The sequence below is a fragment of the Stegostoma tigrinum genome, chromosome 28 (assembly GCF_030684315.1).
Source record: "Stegostoma tigrinum isolate sSteTig4 chromosome 28, sSteTig4.hap1, whole genome shotgun sequence".
Lineage (NCBI taxonomy): Eukaryota > Metazoa > Chordata > Chondrichthyes > Orectolobiformes > Stegostomatidae > Stegostoma > Stegostoma tigrinum.
In genome coordinates, this window is record NC_081381.1 from 42,435,312 (window position 1) to 42,459,637 (window position 24,326).

Here is a 24,326-nt window from a genome sequence, read left to right on the forward strand (position 1 = left end):
AAGGATATGCTAAAATATCCCAGGTCTTCACACACCTCGGAACTGTGTCATGAGTTTGAACAAATGGTGCCAAACAGTCATCAGAAATTGTCACAGGTTTGGTAACACAATAAATCAGAATGTATACTTTTTCTGTTCGTCATCCATTTAAATTAACCCGAGTTGGGTTTTCAGGTGTTGCAATGGGTTAGAGATGGTGCCGAGGTTTGAGATGATACAGACTGATCAGATGATGCAGTGACACCCCTCAGACAAGTGGTCACAGTGAGACACAAGATTATAGAGACCAGCAGCATGATACAGACTTCCTGGAAAGTCATCTGCTGAATAAATGTGAAATGTTAGTCATCACCTTAAGATGCAAACACATATGTTTTAGTGAAAGACATTCCTTGTACCATAATCTCTCTCATTTATGCACAGTGAATAAAATTCAACTTCCCAAGGCAAAATGGGAGGATTCTACACTTGATTTACGCTTGTCCAAGTTTACAATGGTCAGTACTGACTCCAGCTGCTGATATATATTGAGCCTGTCAACATGGAGTCACACAGCAATACGGATTCCGACTGTGAAAACAATCCCCAACATTTTAGAAGACATTCACTCAGCAGATTCCTTGCAAAAAAGGGCTTATCTTACGAGGAAATGTTCTACAGTTCAGACATATGCTTATTCGAGTTTAGAAACATGAGTTCTTATTAAACCACATTCCAGGCCCCAAGAAGACTTTCCACATCAAGTAGATGTTCACCTGCACATCTGCCAACGTGGTATACTGTATCTATTGTACCTGGTGTGGCTTCATCTACATTGGAGAAACCAAGCGGAGGCTTGGGGACTGCTTTGCACGACACCTCCGCTCGGTTCACAATAAACAACTGCACTTCCCAGTCGTGAACCATTTCAACTCCCCCTCCCATTCCTGAGCTGACATGTCCATCATGGGCCTCCATGCGTTTGCATCTTAAGGTGATGACTAACATTTCACATTTATTCAGCAGATGACTTTCCAGGAAGTCTGTATCATGCTGCTCCCTGGACTGGCCTATCCCCTCCCTACCTCCTCACCTATTCTCTCCTCTCCACTTATCTTCTTTTCTCTCCATCTTCGGTCCGCCTCCCCCTCTCTCCCTATTTATTCCAGAACCCTCTCCCCATCCCCCTTTTCTGTTGAAGGGTCTAGGCCCGAAACGTCAGCTTTTGTGCTCCTGAGATGCTGCTTGGCCTGTTGTTTTCATCCAGCTCTACACTTTGTTATCAAAGATTGGAGAGGATTTGACTGTATGGATACTGAGTGGATGTTTCCCCTCATGGGGAAATATAGAGCTATGGAGACGTTGAAAGGTTCTATTGAAGGTAGCGATGAGATGGTATTTCTTCTCTAAAGGTTGTTACTCTTTGGAATTCTCTTTCACTTACAGCAGTGGAGGCTAGGTCATTGATTAGACAGATTTTTGCTCAATGAGGGAGACAGGGTTAGGGGGAAGAGGGAGGAAGGAAGAGTTAAGGCCACAATAATATCAGCTATGACAGACAGCTGGAAGAGATGGTTCCATGGGCTGAACGGCCTACTCCAGTCCTATTTCTTATGATCTGACATCCCAGACTGTCAACAGATATCCCCAGCTGCGAATCTGAATACTGAGGATGAATGCGAACATGGTCAACAATCCTAAATTTCAACCATGTTCTGAGGCCACTGTAGATGAAGCAACTGGCTTTTGATGATTAGATCGTCTGCAGCTCAAATGAACTTTAAAAAAGGCAAACAACTGGAGATCTAGAAGTTAAGAGATATAACTAACCTTAGTGTAGGATTTAGATGACAGTGCGAAGTTTGTACACAGTCTGAATCTCACCCGAAAAGTACAAAATACTTGTGGGCAATCTTTATTCGGTGGCTTTTATTTAGTTTTTAAACAGTTTTCTTGTTGGGTTATGTGCTGGCTCAGGCTTTGTTCAGGCGGTTCACAATTATGAAATGTTGAATAAATGATTATTGAATACAATAAAGACAACATTCGAGGAAGAATCTGTAGAAATTCTACTGAAATTAGAAATTCTAATAATATTAATAGCACTAATTCTCATTTTAAACATACAAAACTGAACAAAGAATTACACAGCTGGAAGGTTGTGAACAATTTTTAAAATGGAACACATGTTTCAGAATGCTCTAATAATATTGGTTCAAATCACACCAGGGAGTCTGGATGGAATGTAGAGATCCTTTTTACTCATTCATGGGATGTGGGTGTCACTGGCTAGATCAGCTGTTACTGCCTACTCCTCCAGAAGATAGTGGTGCGCTGCCATCTTGAACTGCTGCAGTTCATGTCGCGTAGGAATACCCACATACCATTGGAAATGGGGTTCCAGGATTTTATACATGTCTGGAGTTAATTATAAAGCAAGTCTCAGTGACAGTGACCATGAAACTATTATCAATTATTGTAAAATACAAACAGTTCACAAATGTCTTCAAGGGAAGTAAATCTGCCATGCTTACCTTGACTGGATCTTGCGTGACTCCACACCCACTGCCATACAGTTGACATCCAATGGCCCTCTGAAATGGACCTAATACAACACCGAGTTCAAGGTTGATGCTGGTCTTGCCACCATGCCCACATCCCATGAAAGAATACAGAAAATTAACCGCAAGGGGACAGCTGCCATAAAGAGGCCACACTCACGGCCAACATTATGACTAGTTGGAATACTGTGCGAGCATGCGGAGAACCAGTGTGTTTTAGGGACACATCGCTCCAAAGGCAGGTACAGCCTATCCTTTCACAGGAAGGAACCGCAGAATGACCCAGCCACGTTAAATCATTGGATCATGGGGCAAGATTTCATCCCGCCACCCATAGCCATTAGTGTTTTATCAGTTTAATATTACCATGTATGTTTTAGATAATTACATTTTGGATGAGTTAAGAGCTTCACAATCACATGTTGCTATTCCCAGGATGGATGAAATCTGGCTGTTTCTCGGCCAGAAATAGCTCTGTGTCAATATTGACCCTTAACTTAATTTGGATTTCGGTAGAAATTGATAACCTTCTGACTCTGTGAAGTGAATTCAGGGTGGGGTGGAAGATGACAGGGGAACAGCTGTAGGCTGATTATTTTGAAATAGTGAGGCATGATTCACTTAGCACTTTTCATCTCTCAAGTCCAAACCCGCAAGTTTCCTATATGGGGTTGAACGTTAACACAAAATGTCAGCTCAATCTTGATTGTAAGTGACAACATCTATGGAATCCCTGACAACGCCCTGGAAACTGAGATTCATGGACTGTAAGGCAAAAGATATTTGGACCTGTTTACAAAGGGTTCTTGGCAGACACCTTAAATGCCATCATACCACGGGAACATGCATGTGCCATAGGAATACAGAAACGTACCTCCTTCCCTGAACAGTATTCATTGTCAATGGCACTGCAGGGAAATTTGTCACCGGGAAAGGGCAATTTCTTAGTGTTTACACAGGCAATGTCAAGCACTTCCATGAGTGTTTTTGGACACTTTGTCACAACTCAATCCCATAGTGCACATAGCAACCATTCCATGTGACCTCTGAATAACATGCCAGTTACAGCCAAACTAGACCTGTTTTGGGCTGCAAGCCTGTGTCTGTTATGAACTTCCCCACCCCCCCCCAAACATTGTTCACGGGACTCTTAGAACAAGGAACACTCCTCAGCTGTCTTGGTTTAATTCGAGGCCAGGTCGCAGATGTGAAAGGCCCAGAGTCAGTCCCTGCAAAATGCTCCATTTTAATGACCTTTATTTCGGCCTTTCCAAATTAAGACAGACAGAATCTGACAAACAAAACTGAATTTATTCTTTAAAAGATTTATACAGATTTCCATAAAGCATTGTAACAAATATAAAATAAATACTGCATACAAATAATACTGAAAAAAACTGTGCACACCCAGTTTGTGGTGAATCAGCATATTCTCTATTTAAAAATATATTTTGTACTATTTATTCATTACAAGAGGATTAACTTATCCAAACAGTAAATGCACTGGGCTTCCTTTGCTGTACTTCTAGTAGCAGTGTGTTACTACGCGATGACTCTTCATTCTAGAAAACTCAGACTGGCAAAAAGTTAAAAATAAATGCTCGGGGTCATGATTGCTTTGCTCAGTACGAAATAAAATGTCATTAACATTGTGCCTTTATATGCTTCCAAACAGATATCTGATCAACTGACTGCAGGTTTGGATAATACCTGTCGGTCTGGATGTCAACTGTTAGTGCAGTCATTGCCTGTTAGTCTGGATGCTTGTGTAAGGCTACAGACCTCCCCAGCCGAGCAGAGTGAAGCTATCAGTAGCCCTCATACATCAGGTCAATGGCCACACATAATGCTCCATTAGGGGATTCCAGACTTCTCAGTGACTTGTTTTATCAGCAGCAACCTTGACTGGCCGAGGTCTGCTTTCTACAGTCTGAAATAAGCTTCCCTTTTTCTCTATCAACACTGGCTAAAGCTGCACCCATCAACGGCTGCACTTAACACTTCTTTCCTGTGTTGTTACTCTCAAGAAGTCAAATGAGACAAACGAAGATTAACACACTGATTGCTGATTTATGTGACGTTAGAATCCAGACAAACTATCAAAATATACTACGAACATGTGCCTTATTTTGACACGAGGGAATAAGGTCAGCTCCCAATTAAATGAAAAATGTCCGCCAGAGCGATGAGAGCACCAGCAGGAAAATTGTACGTTTGTGTTTTGGGAAAGCAAAGGGCAGATTTACCAGAATGTTGCCTGGGCTGAAGAGTTTTTAGTTATGAAGAGACGCTGCAGAGTGAGGTCGTTTATCTTGGTGCAGAGAAGGCTGAAGAGGAACATAATTGAGGAGTATAACATTACAGAGGGGGCATCGAGCAGGATACAGGAATGAAATTACCCTCCTGGTACAGGGATCAATGACTGGGAGCATAGATTTAAGACAAAGGGCAGGAGATTTAGAGCGGATGTAAGGATTTTTACCGCCCACACAGAGGGTGGTGGAAATCTGGAACTCACTGCCTGTAAGGGTGGTAGAGGCAGAAACCCTCATAAGAACTATTTAGAAAGGCACTTGCAATGTCAACGTTCACAAGACTGTGGGCCAGGTGCTGGGAAATGGGATTAGAATAGTTAAGTGCCTGTTTTTGACCAGTACATATTTGAAATGCTGAAGGGCATTTTTCTGTGCAGTAGAGCTCTAGGACTCTATAGTGAAGTGTTGTTATTAGGGTCTTTCCGGCCAAGAATTTTCAGCTCTTTGTACAACTAAATCATTGACAGGTGATGATAGCTTGCTTTTATGGCTCTAACATGATAAAACGGGATGAGATGATTCATGTTGCAGAGTGAAGAACAAACAATAATCTGAAAAGTTAAGCAATACCATGTTTCTGAAGGGAAGTTTTAAAACAAGGGAAGGTGTGAAGCAAGGGATTTTGGGATGGAACCTCAGAACTGCACTGATACAGGAGCTGGCTCCACTGTCAAATGTCACAACAGATGTTACAGAAGGGTCCACAGCTGAAAAGCACTGGATGCCAAGCGAAGACACCAAGCTGTACCGATCAGGTGAAGTGAGGCCAGGGAGAGATTGTAAATGAGGCCGAAGATTTCAAGGATTATGTGCTGGAATCCAAGAGTACGTTGTACGTTGATGAGGACTGCTAATGAGTCACAGGACTGACAGCAAGACAAGAGATTCTGAATGTATTTGTGTTGAATTGGGGTTAGTTTAATATGGAGCTTGGGGCCAGGAGGAGAATCTTGAGGTAATACAAACATTGATAATGCATTTAATGCTGGTGGAAAGATGTGGGTGGTAGATTGCCAATGAGACGAAAGGAATAGAATTAGAAAACTATAACATTTGGAACTGCTAAACTGTCAACCACTAACATTGCCAAAGGGATGGCAATATTTTAAGGTCTTGGGAGTGAAATATTTTGAAAAATAATTGAGAACGCAGTGCATGACATAATACGAATCAGCCTATCTAAACCAAAGCACAAGTTGGGGAGGTAGTACTTACAAATATAGGGGATGAAAGTGAAACTTCCATCTTTTCCTGAGTAGCAGTCATGTCTTATCCAAGAGCTGTTTTATTAACACTCTGGCATACATTCACCAGGTTTCAACACTTTCTTCTCTTCCAGCAAGCCTGTAGTGGCTCGGTATGGGATCCACATCTCTTTCAAAATGCACTCACTTCAAAGGTGCTGGTGTATCATGCACTCAGTATACATTTTACTGGTAAGTGATTTTCACGCAATAAGTTGCTTCATTCTTCTCAGCCTGGTCGTTAATGAAAATCAGGATTTCTTCCACGCCAGGATTCTGGCCTGGTGCAAACCGCAGGCCGATATGATAAGTCTCACCACCTTCAAGCTGAAAGAAAATGCAAAGTTTCTGAAAAATGTGACAGTTTTATACTTGGGATCATGACGATTAACACGCACTTCAGAAACATTTAAAAATTAATTATATAATTTCTTCTCCTGTCTGATGGGTCAGTGCAAATCTGGAAGAAGGGCGAAAACGCCACTTTCCTCTAACTTTCCACAGATCTTCCAGCAAGATCACAGTAGGAAATGAGGGAGTAGCAAGGAAATGCTATCCCAATGCATTCAGGTCTCATTAAACTAAAGAATAATGTGCCTCTGCAATGAAGCCCATTTCACCTCAGTCCCCAGCTTTGAGCAGGCAATGGCCTTAGTGGTGTTATTGCTAGACTGTTAATCCAGAAACTCAGCGAATGGTCCAGGGATGGTGGAATTTGTATTCAGTAAAAAGAATCTGGAATTAAGGGTCTAATGGTGACCATTGTCAATTGCTGGAAAAGACCAACTCGGTCATTAATGTCTTTTAGGGAAGGAAATCTGTCACCCTCACTTGGTCTTGTCTACACGTCACTCCAGGCCCACAGCAGTGTGGCTGACTCTTAATTGCCCTCTGGCCAATTAGGGATACAGTAAAGGCTGGCCTAGCCAGAAACGTCCACACTCTGTGAGTGACACATGGCACTACCAGCTCATGCTTTAGCTCCATTAGATACTGAGGCACATTGGGTCCTAAGGCTTGATTCTACAGTTAGCTTTAGCCAAATTATATTGGCCTTTTTTGACATTTGTCTGTCTTTGTGCTGCATTAACCAGTGAATGAAGAGTGGCCTGGATTTTCAGGGCTTTTGATTCCGAACGGTACCTTATTTACTGACGTAACAACTGTTTACCAATTCCCTATCTAATCCTGATTGTAACTCACAGATTTACATACAGCCTGAATTAGGAGCAAGAGTAGTCTTTCTGATGCCTTCAGTCTATTCCATCGTTTGATGAGATCATGACTGATCTCACTGTAGCCTAAAACTCCATTTTCTTGCATACTCTGCTACCTTTGACTCCCCTGGTAATCAAGAAACTGATTTTTCCTCAAAAATATTCAATGACCTTGCCTTTATCGTTGTTTCAGGAGGAGAGCTCCTCAGACTAATAATTCAGAAAAAAAATTCCCCTTGCTTCCATCATAAATTGGACATCCCTTATTTTTAAACTATGCCACTATATTCTAATCTGTTCAACAAGAGAAGGAATCCTTTCAGCATCCACCCGATCAAATCCTGTCAGGATCTTATATGTTTCAATAAGATCACCTCGTGTTCTTATAAACTCCAATGGATAGAGACGCAGCCTGAACAATCTTTACTCAACAGATAATGGTGCAGATCAACATGGAAGTCCTGCTTACCAACTCCCAGTGTTTCTTTTCACACTCATCAGTACATCAAATAAACCAATGGAACAAAAACAGAAATTGCTGGAGAAACTCAGCAGGTTTAGCAGCATCTTGGGACGAAAGCAGAGTCAACATTTTGAGTCCAGCAACTCTTCTTCAGAATGTTCCGAATGACCCTTCTGTATCAGTTCTGATGAAGGGTCACTGGACTCGAAGCATTAACGCTGCTCTCTCCTAGCAGATACTGCCACACCTTAGGGGCAGCACTGTGGTTAGCACTACCGCCTCACAGTGCCAGGGGCCTGGGTTCAATCCCACCCTTGAGCAAGTATCTGTATGGAGTTTGCACATTCTCCTCGTGTCTGCGTGGGTTCCCTCCAAATGCTCCGGTTTCCTCTCACAGTCCAAAGATATGCAAGCTAGGCAAATTGGACATGTTTAATTGCCCGTAGTGTTCAAGGATGCGTAGATTAGGTGATGGGTCTGGGTGGGATGCTGTGGAGGGTCAGTGTGGACTTGTTGGGCCAAAGGGCCTGTTTCCACACTGTAGGGATTCTATGATTTTACTGAGTTTCACCAGCAATTTATAATTTTGTTTCAGACCTCCAGCATCCCGCAGTTCTTTGTTTTATTTTAGAAATAAACTCATGAATTGCCCCTTAAATGTGCACAAGCAAATTAGCACGAAGTTGGAGAATGGAGCGGGATTAGGCCATTCGGTCCTTCTGGTTCATTCTGCCATTCAATAAGATCACAACTGATCTCCTTCAGTCCCAGCCACACGTTCTGTCACTATCCCCATATTCTTAGGTGGCTTTTACATCTGGAAATCTATCAATCCAGTTCATGAATATAACCAATTGTTGAGTTTCCACATTATTTTGGAGTAGAGAACTTTTAAAAATCATCACTCTCCAAATGAAGAAATTCCTCCTCACTTCAGCCCTAATTGGCCAATATCTTATTCTGGTTGATGGTCATAGACCAATCCTCATCCCTACCCAGCCAGGAAAAATCTCTTTCATGCAACCTATCCGGACCAGCCCTTTAGGAATTTTGTAAGTTTCAGTGAGATCATCTCTCATTCTTCGACCTCCAAATAATACAGGCCCAGACTCCTGAATCTCTTCTGATTAGACAGCCACCCAGCCCAGGGATTAGTGCGATGAACATTTTTTTTGCTCTTCCTCATTGGTAAGTATTACCTGCTTTAGGTAAGCGAACCAAAAACAGTTCACAGTACTCACCAGAGCTCCATATAATTGCAACACAACATCAATTACTTCTCTATTCCTCAGACAAAGTCCTTTTTGTGCATCTGCCCAAGCTACTGGATCAATAAATACTCTCTGCCTCTTTATTCTGAACCTTAACAATACAATTGATATAACATTAATATCCACACCATAAATACATTGTAGCACTGTGTAACTCTCTCAGGAGTGAAGAAGAGGCTATTCATCCCAAAGTTAATTAATAACATATTTTTATTCCCGGTAGTTTGAACAATTCTAAAGCTTTTCTCTTATAGCCTTGTCTTGAAGATTATTCTAATTATTAAGTTAAATAAAGTAGTCCTTATCAATATCTGTTCCAAAGTTACTTTTCATCAACTTAATATTTGTAACTCGTAGTCACTCTATTCTACCTGGCAGTATTAATTTTGATCTACATTATTGACAAAAAGAAGAAATGATGACATGCTTCCTTCATCAGGACATAGCAAACAATGGTGAGGTTTAAAAGTATTACCTTAGGTAAACATATTACATAGAGGGGAAGAGAAGACAGAGAGAGAGATACAGAGAGAGACAGAGCACGCACAAGTGACTAATCTGTTTTCATTACATTGAGGAATGAATATTGGCCAGAACACAGAAAATCTGCCTCTCTTCATCTATTGCACTTCTCTAAATGCTGTCTTGGGATCTTTTAAATCCATTTGGTACAAACAGATGGTGTTTTAGTGCCTCATCTAAAAGACTGCTTTTTCTCACTATACTGAACTTTCAGCCTAGAATCGGTGCTTCAGTGTTTGAGGACACATTTGAAGCCTTAAGGCCAAGAGGTGACTGACTCCAGCTGACACATTATCCTCTGTCTAGAGCAGTTGAGCCTGAGGACTTGGCCAGAAACTGAAGGGGCTAAATTTAAAGATAATCCTTAGTGAGTGAGTGGTCACTTCACTGAACAGGATCCCGAAGGAGATGATGGAAGCTACGGGATTGACTCATTCAAATGCAAATTAGATATGTTTATTTCAGAAAATAATAGTTTGAAATGCAATTTGTGGCTAATGCTAAACATGTCATATAGTAAATGAAACATGAGAGGAAAAACTAGAGGGAGGATTGGACCTCAGTCCCTCATGTCCTACATCCGAGAGATGCGGCGATATTTGAGTTTGTGCAGTAGAATTACCAGAGCTTGACTATAGACACTGGCAGGACTTCATTACCAAGTATGTACCAGGACATTAGGAGAAGGCTGTGTATTTTCTTTGTTGCTTTGCAATTCATTTCATACATTCTAAATCAATTAAATATCATATTTAATCCATCCTGATGGCATCTCCTCACTCAATCCTCCCTACAGGTGACAGAATGTAAGATTCTCTAACTTGTTGAGGACAGACCATTGATTTGCAATTTTAACTCTATTTCACTCTCCACATAAGCTGCCTGATCTGCTGAGTGCTTCCTGTGCATTCTGCTTTAATTCAACATTCTCTAACCTTCCCTCATAGCTCAATCCCCCCAGCTTGCATCATCCGGTGAGTGGCTGATGACCAGAGCTGACTGCAGTGCTCCAGGTGCAGAATGACCTAGGCATTACAAGGTCATTACTTTTTGAAGGCAGTGTGTCCAAAGTTCACGAAGTATGTTCCACAAAAAAAATGTTCCAGATGCTACTCTAGATTTTTATTTTCCTTAAAGGATTACTTTTCAATATTTGGTGAAAACATTGAAATTATCTTAAATTGAATCATGCACAGCATTCACCTCGAAAGAGTCTTCTTTGTATTGGAGTAAATCCGGCCGGTTGGTCCGCAGGAAAAACCTCCGTTTGTTTGGGTACGGATTGGAGTAGCTGATGCGTTTGGTGCTACCTCTCCTTTCCCCAACAGGAATAGAGATCTCGAAAGCCTTTGAACAAAGAAACCAGCATGAATTCGAACTGAAAAAAGAAACCAACAAGATTTTTATGTCGATCCTACTGCCTAACCCCAATGTAGGTCAATATTCCCACATCACAATTACTGAACTCGAGTACTGCTGCAAAGAGAAAAATGTTACTGATGCTTTACACATGGTTTGTCAGGGCAAATGCAAGAATGCCAAATTGCAAACAACCACTTGTACTACAAGGCAACCGGACCAATGAGAGTCAACTATCCAACCCATTAGCACTCTTTTCTCTAATAGTATAAACTGTTGTGATTATTTAACTTTTTTTCCCAAAATTTGTGGTTAAATTTCAAGTACATGGCAATCAGGATCAACTTGCCAACCAATTAGCAAACTTTTTTTTCCCCTGCATTAAAAATGGTCGTGATCAGTTTTGGTACTCTTACATATGCCCCGATGCAAGATGAGTTGTTTTGACAACTTGTCTCTCTTTTCAGCAGTAACAAGGTCTTTCTACGTAGTCATCCATCAGTCAACAGGAGGTTGATTACTTGGCCCTCTCTCTCTCATCATTGATGCTCTATTAAGCCGTCATTGAAGAGTTCTGAGATATGAATGTCAAATGCAGCACTGCTTCAGCTCAGGTCAACAAACATAGCACTAAGACAGATTGAGCCTCAAACTTTGCTGGTTTATACAGCTCATTTCCACATTAATCCATGCACTTAACAACTGAAGAAACAAGGCCATCCAAGAAGCTCAAGTTTAATTAGCTAGAAAACTGAAAAAGTAACAATCTGTGCTGGTAATCACGAAATACAAGTGGACGTGCTCCTGTTGCCTTGTCTAATCAACCTGCTCGAAAATCACCCAAAAAAACCCCAAAGAACTGCAGGTGCTGGAATTCAGAAACAAAAACAGAAATGCTGGAAAACCTCAGAAGCATCTGTGCAACTCTATTTTCTCCCCACAGATGTGACCAGGCCTGCTGACTTTTTTTCCAACAATTCCTGTTTACGCCCAATAATCAACTCTGCTGAAGTTAGTGACTATTGGGCAGGATGTATAACAGGCATCCTGTACCACAGCCATGCTCTACTGTCTGAAATTATTTTCTCCCGTTTTTGCCACAACATAGGATGCTTCTCTTGAAAAGCAACATAACTCACCTAGCGATTTATGAGAGAGTTTGTGCAGCAGTCACAGTGGGCTCTCCAGACCTTGATCACAGTGAGTTCAGATGTGAAGCTTCACTGCAGTAGTTTCAGGGTCAATGCAGTTCATGCCAACAACCTTGTTCACAGCATGATACCTTGGTTATATCTAATGCTCTAACGTCACAGAACAAAAACATCCTCTCTAAAGATTACTGATTTTATGACTAAATTACTTATCTTCACTGAAACGATTAGTTCATCAACATAATCACAGAGGCAGCAGAATCTTTTCATTGACATAAATTAAGTAGCATCAGGGTATACTGTGCATGACCAGGGGGTCTGCAGCAGCTCAAGAAGGCAGCTCATCTACACATTCTCAAGGGCAATTAGGGACAGGCAATAAATGCTGACCCAGCCAGTGACACCCATGACCCACAAACAAATTTTAAAAATCTACTAAAGTCTTGCCTTTCTTTTCAACATTAACATTTCGCATCTTCACAGGTGTTCAGTAAATGAGCAGAGGTAGTATTGGGGCTGTAGGAGGTATCAGAACCAGGAGGGGTTATGTTGGAAAAAATATTACAGCTGAGGAATTATCGGGCCTGAGGAATGTTGGGACTAAAGGGAACAGAAGTAAGTGAGGTCAATTAAATCACTGAGCTGCTGATGCTTGGTATTGAAAGGATACAGAAATAAGAGGAAGAAACCAAAGCAGGCAGCACTAACAGGCAAGAGGAGTTATTCTTATTTATACGAAAGGATTCATCGAGGTACTCAAATGGTTAAGTAAATAGTCTCCTGTCGATCCATCTGTCTTTAATAAAGATGTAATAATCCCATTACCTTCGAGATGGTGGGCTGCTTACAACTTAAGCAGATCAACCATGTTGCCACCAACTGGCGAAAATCTACATCCACTACATTCAGGTAGAGACAGCGATCTCCTTCTTTCTGAGGACGCACACTAATGTGCAGGTCCTTGACTTCATGTGGTCGAAGTAGGAAGACATCGGATGGTGTAGGCTACAGTGATAACAAAAACATGTTGATATTTTGAAAGAAAAATTTATAAAATTGTATTCCTAAACATCAATCTATATAAATTCTCACAAAGACAGAGCAAGCTAACAACACAGGTCTTTTTTTCGCTCTCATGCTGAAATTCTGAACGATACAAGCTCTTTCCATGCAGCAGTTTGTGCTACCCCATTCAGCTGAGCGGTTTTCGAACATGAATGGGAATGCCTCTTCCAGCTCTCACCCTGTCCTCACTGCAACCCCACAATCTGCAGCTGTGGTCACACTGCTTAACGTGCCTCACTCTCTTCAGTCAAAGGTGCAAAGTATAATCGCCTTAGCGAATTCACTCAGCTTACTTCTGAATTAAACCAGGGAGCATTTTGATTTATAGTTGTTATTTGCACATTGGGCAGCTCACCCTGAACTCAGCTCACACTGATTTTCAGGCTAATACAATAGTAGCAAGGAATTGTGGTGTTGCATCAATTTGGAAGCTAATCTCTTGCATCTTGAAACATGTGAAAGTGACACACCAATATTTGAAATTACTAAAAGTAATCTCTCTGTCAATGTATTTACCTGTAACTCTTCAGGGCTTGAGCTATAAGCAGCCACTTTCCTGACAGTTTGTGTCCCACGCAGAACCAGTGAGAGTTGAGTAAGTTCCCCGACCACACAGCTCACATCAATCTTTTGCAGGGAGTGTATGTAGAATTGCCAGATCTGGATGGGCACTGCCAGCCAGGGGTCCCTGCAAAATGAAGCCAAAACATTCCTCCCAGTTGTTTCTCCTTGTTTCCCACTCTCTCAATTTGATCAAACTGCAATAGCACAATGCAAGATAAATGTGTATAGTTTGCCACTAATTGAACTCCAGTTGCAAAGATTGGGACAAATTTTTAGAACATTCCCTGGCAGTGCTTCCCAAACCTTTTCCTAGTTGTGATCTGATTTTGAGGATTGAAGTATATTTCTCAATTAAAAGCTCCAGGGTTTGAGGAAAGGAGGGGGAATATGAGAATGTAGGGAAGGAAAGGTTGTGAGAGCAGGAGCTTATTAGAATGGAAGCATACCTGATATAACTTGGTCAGAGGTCCTGATGCCAATTTTAGGAAGCTCTACCCTAGCGTCTCCTGATGTACTACTGGCACATCAAAGCTTCCAATCACTGACTGGTACTTGGGAAAATAAATCTCTGTAGGTGATTGCCAATCGGGTTCCAGGATAGAACAAAGTGCAGCAGATGAACAGCATCTGAAGACAATAGGCTGGCAGGGCATTTTATCAAAAAGCAACAGAAGAATTTTCTAATCTTATTCAAATTTCCAGCACTGGTCATTTCATTTTCACTTTGTCGATCTGACAGCACTGATTCAATAGGTTTAGTGGTCTCCTTCTATCTGTCTGTCATGGCTGCATGGCAGAACGCTCCCATCACGGAAGAAAGGGATTACTGGAAATTCTCCTCCCCTAATGCACAACCCCGACAGCAGTCAAAGATATGCGCTATTCAAAAACTCAGCTCTCCAGACCTGCAGTGTACAGACAAAGGGCATCAAACGGGATCTACACTGTTATGTACACAGTCACAGTGTCATATAGCATGGAAACAAATCCTTTGGTCCAATACATCTGCGCCAAACCAGACATCCTAAAATGATTTAGTCCCATTTTCCAGCATTTGGCCCGTGCCCCCAAAACCCTACCTATTCATATACCCATCCAGATGCCTTTTAAATGTTGTAATTTTACCCGACTCCACCACTTCCTCTGGCAGCTCACTCCATACACATACTATCCTCTGCATGAAAAAGTTGCCCTTTAGGTCTCTTTTAAATCTTTCCCCTCCCACCTTAAACCTATGCCCTCTAATTTTGGATTCCCCTACCCTGGGAAAACGACCTTGTCTATTTATCCTATCCATGCTCCTCATGATTTTACAAACCCTTATAAACTCACACCTCATCCTCCAGCACTTCTGTGAAGGAAGCCCCAGCCTATTCCGCCTCTCCCTGCAGCTCAAACCCTCCCCGTTTGGCAACATCTTTGTAAATCTTTTCTATACCCTTTCAAGTTTAACAACATCCTTCCTACAGAAGGGCGACCAGAATTGTACACGGAATTGGCCCATCCGACCCCGTTGTGCTCTGAGATAACCTTCTTCCTTCTCCACTGCACTGCCTAATTTTGTGTCATCTGCAAATTTATTAACCATACCTGCAATACTACATGCGTTTTTGGTCGAAAATTGCATTGTATACTCTCAGATCTGCTACTGTGACAAATGCAAAGTATAGAAGGGAGTACTGATGTTATTGCAGACCCAGCTACTTCATACAATGATTAGTTGATGCTTAATCACAGCAGATTCAAATTAATGGGTAACAGTTTCTCACATGTAAATAATGACAAAGAACTTCTTAACCTCTGGGCTGGGGCCACATGCCACTTTCAGGAAGACATCCTGAGGCTCATTGAGGGCCTGTAGAAGAAATAAAAATGAGGTAGTTTAAAAAGCCGATTGATAGGTACTTTAATATATGATCTCCAATCAAAACGTAAAACTTTCTCCGCGGATGCTAATGGTAAGTCATCTGCGAGTAAGCAACCATAAAATCTTTCCAGTAACTTCAGCTAATATGTGAGGCAACCCTATAAATCTTTGATACTTCTCTCACTTCACAACTTTGCAAACTCCCAAAGCAGTGCTAAGGCCTTTAGAAAGGCAGAGAAACCCAGCACCAGAAACGGAGATACTTCTTGCCATATTGCCGTATGGAACAGTGGCTCAGTGGTTAGGACGACTGACTTGCAGCTCCAGGGACCCAGGTTTGATTTCAGCCTCCGGCGACTGTCTGTGTGGAGTTTGCAACGGGTTTCCTCCGGGTGCTCTGGTCTCCTCCCACAGTCCAAAGATGTGCAGGATAGGAGGGTTGGCCACCGGAAATGCAGGGTTACAGGGGTAGGGTAGGATGGGGTGGATCTGAGCAGGATGCTCTTCAGAGAGTCGGTGTGGACTCAGTAGGCCCAATGGCCTGCTTCCACACTGTAGGGATTTCACATAATCAGATTTTACAGCATTTATTAATTTGCATACCAAACAAGTGCCTGCACCTCACCAGAAGAATATACACAGACTGAAGAACTCAAACTAGTTCAGAAACAGAGTGTTTCTAAGCATGTTATCGTCTCTCAAACAATGTTAGTAGAAAACATTTTCTATCAGTCAGGTGGAGCTCAGAGACCATGGAACATGATCAATGCCCACCTTCCTACTGGGTAAAATTTATTCTTCTCAATCCTTTCCTTGCCTTCTGACAAGAAGGAATAAGAAAATGCTGATAAAGGACAATGCTAATGTCCATCGCTGGAGGTACTCTCCTTTACTCCATTTAGCAAGAACATCATTGAAATGAGAAACCCAAGGTGTGTGACTGCCAAGCTGGGACCAGCATCCCACCATCTTGTGCTGCATTATTTATCAGAGTCATTCCCTTCAGAGGGTTGGTGTAACTCAATGGGCCGAATGGCCTGCTTCCACACTTTAGGGAATCAGCAGCGCTGGAGTAAATGTAATCCAGAGACCCAGATTAATGCTTCAGGGTTAGCAGGACAAATCCTACTCTGGAATTTAAATTCAATCAATAAATCTGGAATATAAAACCAGTTTCAGTAATGGTGGCCATTGGAATGGAAATCTGCCATGCTTACTCGATCTGTCCTATATGTAATTCCTGACCCACAGCTATGTGATAAACTCCAAACTGCCCTCTGCTAGGCCAAGCAAACCACTTAGCTCAAGGGCAACTGAAATGGGTAATAAACGCTGATCTTGTCAGCAATGCTGCCCACATCCAATGAAAGAATAAAGTTGAAAAAAACTGGTATTTTATACAAAATGTAATCACTAAAGTCTGGAATGGGAGGAGGTTATTTAACCCGTGCAATCTGTGCTAGCTAAAGCCTGTACTTTCAGAAACAGAAACTTCCTTCATTAACTACATTGAGAGTTACCCAGCATAGTTACAGATCTCTGTATCACTCGGTTCACTTCTCACCATGTACTGCTCCACAACCACATACTACTTCATGGAATTTTGCAGAAGGCCATTTGGTCCAGCTGAATCTGTGCTGGTAATTTTTTCCCATAGGAGTCATTTGCTTTATATAGGTTACATTGAAAGCTCACTTCTATCCCAATGAAAATGCTGTCAGAAAAAACCCGTTCTGCAGAAGGGGCACTGGATACGAAATGTTAACTTTGCTTTCTGTCCGCAGATGTTGCCAGACCCCCTGAGTTTGTCCAGCAATTTCTGACTTTGTTCTAATTTCTACCATCCATATTTCTTCCGTGTCTTATTTTGTACCTTTTAGAAGCCAGCAAATAGACCTATGATTATTTTTGGCATCACTGGCAGCTTGAAGCAAGTGGAAATACAAATTGTCATGCTTCTATAGCTCTCATTAAGGTTCTGAGCAGTAAACCAACCACAGTGCTAAATATGCTTTAAACAGTTAATCCATTCAGGTGGATAATAATCAGATCTTCTTCAAAGTGCCTAACCACTGAGGCTTGGCGCCACACCAGGATCCCCCTGTGTTAATATTCTTTCTCGTTTGAGTTTACAATAGGATCGCTGTTCAATCATCATACAAGAATTTAACACATATATTTGGAACTTTCATCAGTTTTGACAAATTTATCACTAATGGGAATATATTCGCCCCATTATCACAAGACTCCTGCACATGATTTCTGTGTTCTCAGCAGATGATTGGATTACATTTCTATTTCCAGTAAAAGAAACAACATGTGAAAGCTTCCAGGGTTTTGCACTGTTTGAAACTTAGATCTAAACCACGGTCATTTTCTCATACTGTGGTCTGAGTTTTAATGTTTCACCCTGAGTTAACCCATGTTGGGAGGACAAAACAGGAACCCCCAGCTACCTACTAACCTCATCCCACCTCCTTGACCTGTCCGTCTTCCCTGGACTGACCTATCCCCTCCCTACCTCCCCACCTATACTCTCTCCACCTATCTTCTTTACTCTCCATCTTCGGTCCGCCTCCCCCTCTCTCCCTATTTATTCCAGTTCCCTCTCCCCATCCCCCTCTCTGATGAAGGGTCTAGGTCCGAAACGTCAGCTTTTGTGCTCCTGAGATGCTGCTTGGCCTGCTGTGTTCATCCAGCCTCACATTTTATTATCTTGGACCTGGTGGAGCTGCATTTTAAAATTTAGCCTCTGATTTCTACCAGCTGCTATTTTCAGCAAGTCAGGAAATATGGTAGGTTCAACTCAACGCTCAGTTAGAAGTGATGTCGGGTTTGCTATTTAAATGTCAGATGAAAATTCAAGTTTCCATGTAGTGGCTATTTTGTGGGGGTGGATAAGGTCTTGAAGCCTACGGAGCCACTTCAGATAAGGCAGTTTATGAACTTCGGAAGCAGAAACCTTGTACAAGCAGAATCTTGTACAAATAAACAAACATTGGCATCGAAAGATGAGTTCAAATAAAGATAACGTTATGGTGTTTGGTATTGTTTCATTCTGCTTCAGTCGACACAGTTGCAAGGTGACTTTTTTATCAAAGTTGACCGAGATCCTAGAATGACTAGTGACTCCACCTGGTAAGAAATTGTTTACACAGTGCAACAGGAACTGTGACTTTTGTTTGATTGTCAGTTTAATTAGCTCATAATAATCTTTGTTTGAGGTGGTTTTCGAAACAGATTTACAATTTTATGAGCATATAAGATAGTTTTCTTCAAAGATTAACTTGAATGACTGATTTTTTTAATATATTTCATGAGAGTTTCAAACATTGGCCACTGTTATTATCTGGCTCATGAATTGTATACCTAGTGAGAACTGGATGAGGGTTCCTGTGGGCATGGGAAATATGATGGGGCATAAAGGTGGCAATGGTACATATGAAGAAGCATGGAGGGAGCATAGTTGGTGGAAGAAGATAACACCATGGCCTGATGCCAAGTAACGGGAGGTGGGCATTCCAATCTGCCACCTCATGCTCTGCCCACCTCTGTAGCTGCTTCAGAGCTGTGTCAGGAGCAACAAATACCAGGTGAGTGGGCTAACATTTAGAAGTCAGGTTGACCCACAGTCAATCTGGTCCAGTGGGTAAACAACATTCTGGTGAAACCCACAGAAATTAAAAATATTAAAAAAACAAGCAGGTTCTACAATAGGCATAGAATCAGTTCCATCAGGTTACTGTCCAAATACTGGAAGGAGGTGGCCTCCTATTCTTTACATGATGTCAACTGTGACTGGTGCTAACATCTATAACCTAACCTGAGACCTACGTGCAAAGTCTAGACCAACACTACAGACCTGAGGGAGTGCTGCACTGCCAGAGGCGTTATCTTTCAGAGGAGCTGTTAAAACCACAGTCTTGTGTACTCTTCCAGGTGCATATATGACATAATTCAAACAGGCCTGCTCTCTGGTGTCATGGCCAATACTTCTATCCCTCAATTAACACCTAAATTGGGTTATCTGTTCATTATTACATTGCTGTGATAATGGGAACTGCAGATGCTGGAGAATCCAAGATAACAAAGTGTGGGGCTGGATGAACACAGCAGGCCAAGCAGCATCTCAGGAGCACAAAAGCTGACGTTTCGGGCCTAGATCCTACATTAGAGCTCTGATGAAGGGTCTAGGCCTGAAACGTCAGCTTTTGTGCTCCTGAGATGCTGCTTGGCCTGCTGTGTTCATCCAGCTCCACACTTTGCTGTTTTTTTGGAAGCTTAACAGTGTGATAATTAGCTCCTCAATTTCCCACATTATAAGAACAACAACACTTCAACAATTAATTGATTGTAAAGCACGTTAGGGTATGGCAAATAAATTATTTTACAAAAAGCTAAAAAAGCTATGGATAATCCCATATCTGTCAAAAATGTCTGAATTTAATATACAATCTGCGTCACAACATATCTATTACATTCTTTGCAGGGGGAGTATGGACTTTTCAAAACAGACTTTTCAAAGTAAAAGGGTGAATGTGAAACACACAAGTGTTCAGCAAGCATGCTGCAAAGCTTAGCCAGGTTCAAAAGGCATAATGATCACTAGAGACTGTTGGAGACTGACTGCTGTGCAAACCTAAGTAATGATTTATGGCCATACAAGATTTGCTGTACTTTTGAAAGGCAAGGAGAGATCGGCAAGTCATGATAAAGATAGCTGCTTTGTCAAACAGTGAGGGAGACAAAGCGAGAAATCACATGCATTGGCAGCTGTTTTAGTAGCAGCAAGAGAGGTATAAAACAGCCTTTTTTTTACAGTGACTGCGAGGAGACCAAAATGGTGCTGTTTAAAGAAGACATGAGGAAAGAATAAACTCACAACACACCCCAGCTCCCAAAGGAGATATCATGCTAATGGCTAAAATGGGAGGCATCTCTATTCATGTAATTTCTCATTAATAAAACAAGTTATCTAGAAAAAAATTGCAGCCATCAAGATCTTTGGGTGTGCCCTAAAGAATAATGGAACATGTTCAAAGATTCCTCATGAAGCAATATTTTTCGGTTACAGGTCACTGAGTTTTAGTGATCTGCATTAATGGATGATTGTGTTCTCAGCCAAGTTTCTGTGAGAAAAATCATTTACACCTGAATGGAATCTTTTGGTTAGATGTCACTGTGAGCAGTTTTTGCTTCCATATTATAAAAATGGTAAGGTGCTGAGAAGGGAGTGCAAAAGGATTTCCGAGGGTATGCCAGAATGGAGTGGTTATACTTAATCGTAAAAAACTGAACAGGCTGAAGCTGTTTCTCTAAAAAAGAGCATATCAAGAGATAATCAGAGAAAGTGTTTTAAAAATTTTAACACTGTTTGACTGAGATGTTGTAGAGAAGATATTTTCATTTGTAGGTGACGATTGAAGCCATTGTTATCAGCCCCGTGTCTAAACTCTGTTCCCTAGCTCTGACTCCATCCATCTCACGGCCAACGCAGTAAAACTAAACCAGCCTGTTTATGGTGGCAATGACACACTTAATCCAAGAATAGTTTCCAATCATGCTTCCATGCCAGCATGAAGACTGTCTATTTGCACTTCCATAACACTGTGCAACTTTGCAACAACCACTAAGAACGATGATGGCACACAAACCCACAGCCATGTTATGACAAACGCTCACAAGGACCAAAGACTCTTACTCGTGACATGCAGGACCAACGTAGTTTACAAAATACCTTGCAATGACTGCAAGGGACATTAACATCGGCCAGGAAACTAGTCACCAGGAAACACGAACACCAGCTAGCAGCAAAACACAACAAACTTTTCCTCATGTCAGTGCACTTGGACAATGAAGACTATCAAGTTAACCGGGACAACATGACCATCCTCGCTCAAGCCAACCAGAGACACGCATGGAGATTCCTACAGGCCTGGTTTTCAACTCATAATGCAATCAACAAACATGTAGAATTAGATCCCATATACAAACCCATGCAGGACAGAAACGGAAATGACACAACCCGACTGAACAAACTGGATTAAATAAATACCAAGCAGAGTAAAATAACCTCGCTTCATCGGAGGCCACACCGATGATGTTACCTAGCATGGTGAGGAAATGTCTGTACGATAACCAGCCAGCGCCGTGGGCAAGTCAGCAACCTCATCCACAACCCAAGTTACAAACCTTCACAAGAACATTACACTGTGCAACTTTATCTCCACCTCAGTCTCTCTGCTGCTAAAACCTTTCTTTGGCCTTTGTTACCTCAGGACTCGATTATTCCAACACACTCCTGGCTTACTCTGTAAATCTAAGGTCATACAAAACTCTGCTGCCTGTGGTTTTAAGTTGCACCAAGTCCCATTGACTTATATCTTCTGTGCTTGCTGAACAACATTAGCCCAGTTCAAGTAACATCTTCATATTAAACTGTCATCCTTGTTTTCAAATCCTCTCATGTTTGCACTGCTGCCCCTACCTCAAAGTTTCTCTCAGCCCACATCTCTCCAAGGTATCCGCTCTCATCTAATCCAGTCTCCTGAGTAATCCTGGTTTTGATCGTCCCATCATTGGCCTCCATGCATTCAGCTGCCCAGAGCCTAAATTCCTGAATTCCCTCCCTCAGTCTCTCGGCCAGCTACCACATCCACCACCTTCTAAAAATTCCTTTTCAACAAAGTTTTTGGTCATTTGATCTGCTACTTCCTCATGTAGCTCAGTGTCATATTTTGTTTTATAATGTTCTTCTGAAATGCTTTAGGAAGTTTTATCACATCAAGAATGTAATCTAAATGTAAGTTGCGTTGCCTATGTAACTGACAAGGAGGAGGCATAATACTTGTCCTCATTTCAATGGCTCACTGTGATTGGATCAGCCATGTTGGAGGCTGTGTCAAATGCCAAGGCTGAAACCATTAAGGATAACAGGAGAGGCAGTGGTATACCAGCAATCTCAATGGGTTAGTAACTCAGAGCCTAGGCAAACTCTCTGGTTAAAATCCCACCATGGCAGTTAATGAAATCTAACTTCAGTTCACAGAATTTGGAATTGAAAGGTTGTCTCGATAAACATTGACTGCGAGTACATCACTGAATGTCATAAAAACTGAGCTCACTTTTAGGGAATGATATCGGCCATCCTTACCTTGTCTGGTCTACGTATGAATCAGCAAAGTGGTTAACTCTTTACTTCCCTCTGAAATGCTTTTCAATTCTAGGGCAATTAAGGACAGACAACAAAGACTGGTCTTGCCAGCAAAGTCTACATACCATGAAAGAATAAATAGAAAGGGCTCAGTGCCAAACCTCCTTCTCACGTTCTATTTCTCCCTCTCCTTCAAGATAATTCAGCTCCAATTAGCCTCTCTCCACTTCAATGCTGCTCTTGAGTTTTTCTCATTTCAGAGTCCCAACTACAGCAATCAAGTCAGGCAACAATGCAAGGCATGATAAAGATGAAAGATTATCACTTACTCTCAAGCTTGCAGTGATTAGCTCAGTCACTGACAACGAGTATTTTAGAAAGTAGCTTAGAAGCGGGTTCTGCACAGGAACAGACAAGTCACATGAGGCCCAGATGCTTCTGACCAGTTGACTCAGCTTACTGCTAATGTTTATTTGTACAAGTGGCTCTAAATTCTTTCTCAGTTTCCAAAAGGTCAAAAGCACTTAAAACTTACTGGCTTGTCATTAACATGAGGAAATCAATAACATACCGTTTTTCTTGTCTCACAAATGATGTTGAAATCACTGCAGCGAACGTTGATCTGAAGCTCGGCATTCAGTGACTGTACTGTCAGACCTGAAAAATTTCAAATAACACACACAGTAGTAAGGAGAAATACAGGATTTTCACAAACTCACTGCCCTTCCCTCCATATGAACAGGAGATGTGCAGAGTAATTGATTGTAAAATTAGTATTATAAAGAAAAATGATGTGGACAGTGAAACTAAAAGGAGACAATATATTGTTTCCCAGTGCTTTCTGCTGCTCGTTTAGCTTCGTTTACCTGGTAAAATATATTTGGGTTCAGTGAAGTGAAAGCCCTTTGTCTCACTGTCTACCTTCTCAGTCATTAGAGAGACACAAGCAGTAAGTAAGTTTAACCTCAGGGTCACCTCGCCTCAGGCGAGGGACGAGATCAAGAAGGCAGTGCCTGACCTCAACCCATACGGGAGTTGAACCTCTGCTGTTGGCACCATTGCGCTGCATACCAACTAACTTTTCCAAAGTCAATTTGAAGACTCCAATCCATAGAAATATATGACAGGATAGTAAAGTTTCAACTACTGCCATGACTCAAAAGAACAATTCCAGTTGCATTAACCAACTGATAATTATAGGCTGCTGTACACTGCAATTCGTTGATCATTTACATCTTCTCTTTAAGTGATTTCACAATTTTCCATAATGGCTCAACTGATGGCATCACAGTTCACTTATTTTTGAAATATTGGCCAGTCCTCTGCCACTTCTTGTGTGGAGAAAGGGTTCCTAACTTCACTCCTGAACAGCCTGGCTCTAATTTTGAAGCAATGTGTTCTAATCATAGGTGCTGTTGCCATTGAAAAATAGTTTTTCTCTATGTGTCTCATTGGTTCCTGTTAATATCTTAAGCCTGAATCAAATCACATCAAAAAATAAACATCAGTCAAACTGGGGGTGGGGGAGGATATACGTGTTGCTCCCAATGTCTGAATCAATATTGTTCCTTCAATCATCTTCACAAAAACAGATC

General features: G+C 41.6%; 1 protein-coding gene across 1 annotated transcript in view; it reads right to left on the reverse strand.

Annotated features, from left to right (window-relative positions):
- Positions 1 to 3,898: 3,898 nt before the first annotated feature.
- The window catches only part of nphp4 (nephronophthisis 4), a 396,691-nt gene continuing 376,263 nt past the window's right edge, over positions 3,899 to 24,326 (reverse strand). The window contains 6 exon segments of the mRNA XM_059655664.1: positions 3,899 to 6,426; positions 10,776 to 10,919; positions 12,908 to 13,087; positions 13,664 to 13,835; positions 15,481 to 15,566; positions 23,303 to 23,388. Of these exon segments, the coding sequence (XP_059511647.1) occupies positions 6,286 to 6,426; positions 10,776 to 10,919; positions 12,908 to 13,087; positions 13,664 to 13,835; positions 15,481 to 15,566; positions 23,303 to 23,388 (809 nt within the window). The 3' untranslated portion in view covers positions 3,899 to 6,285.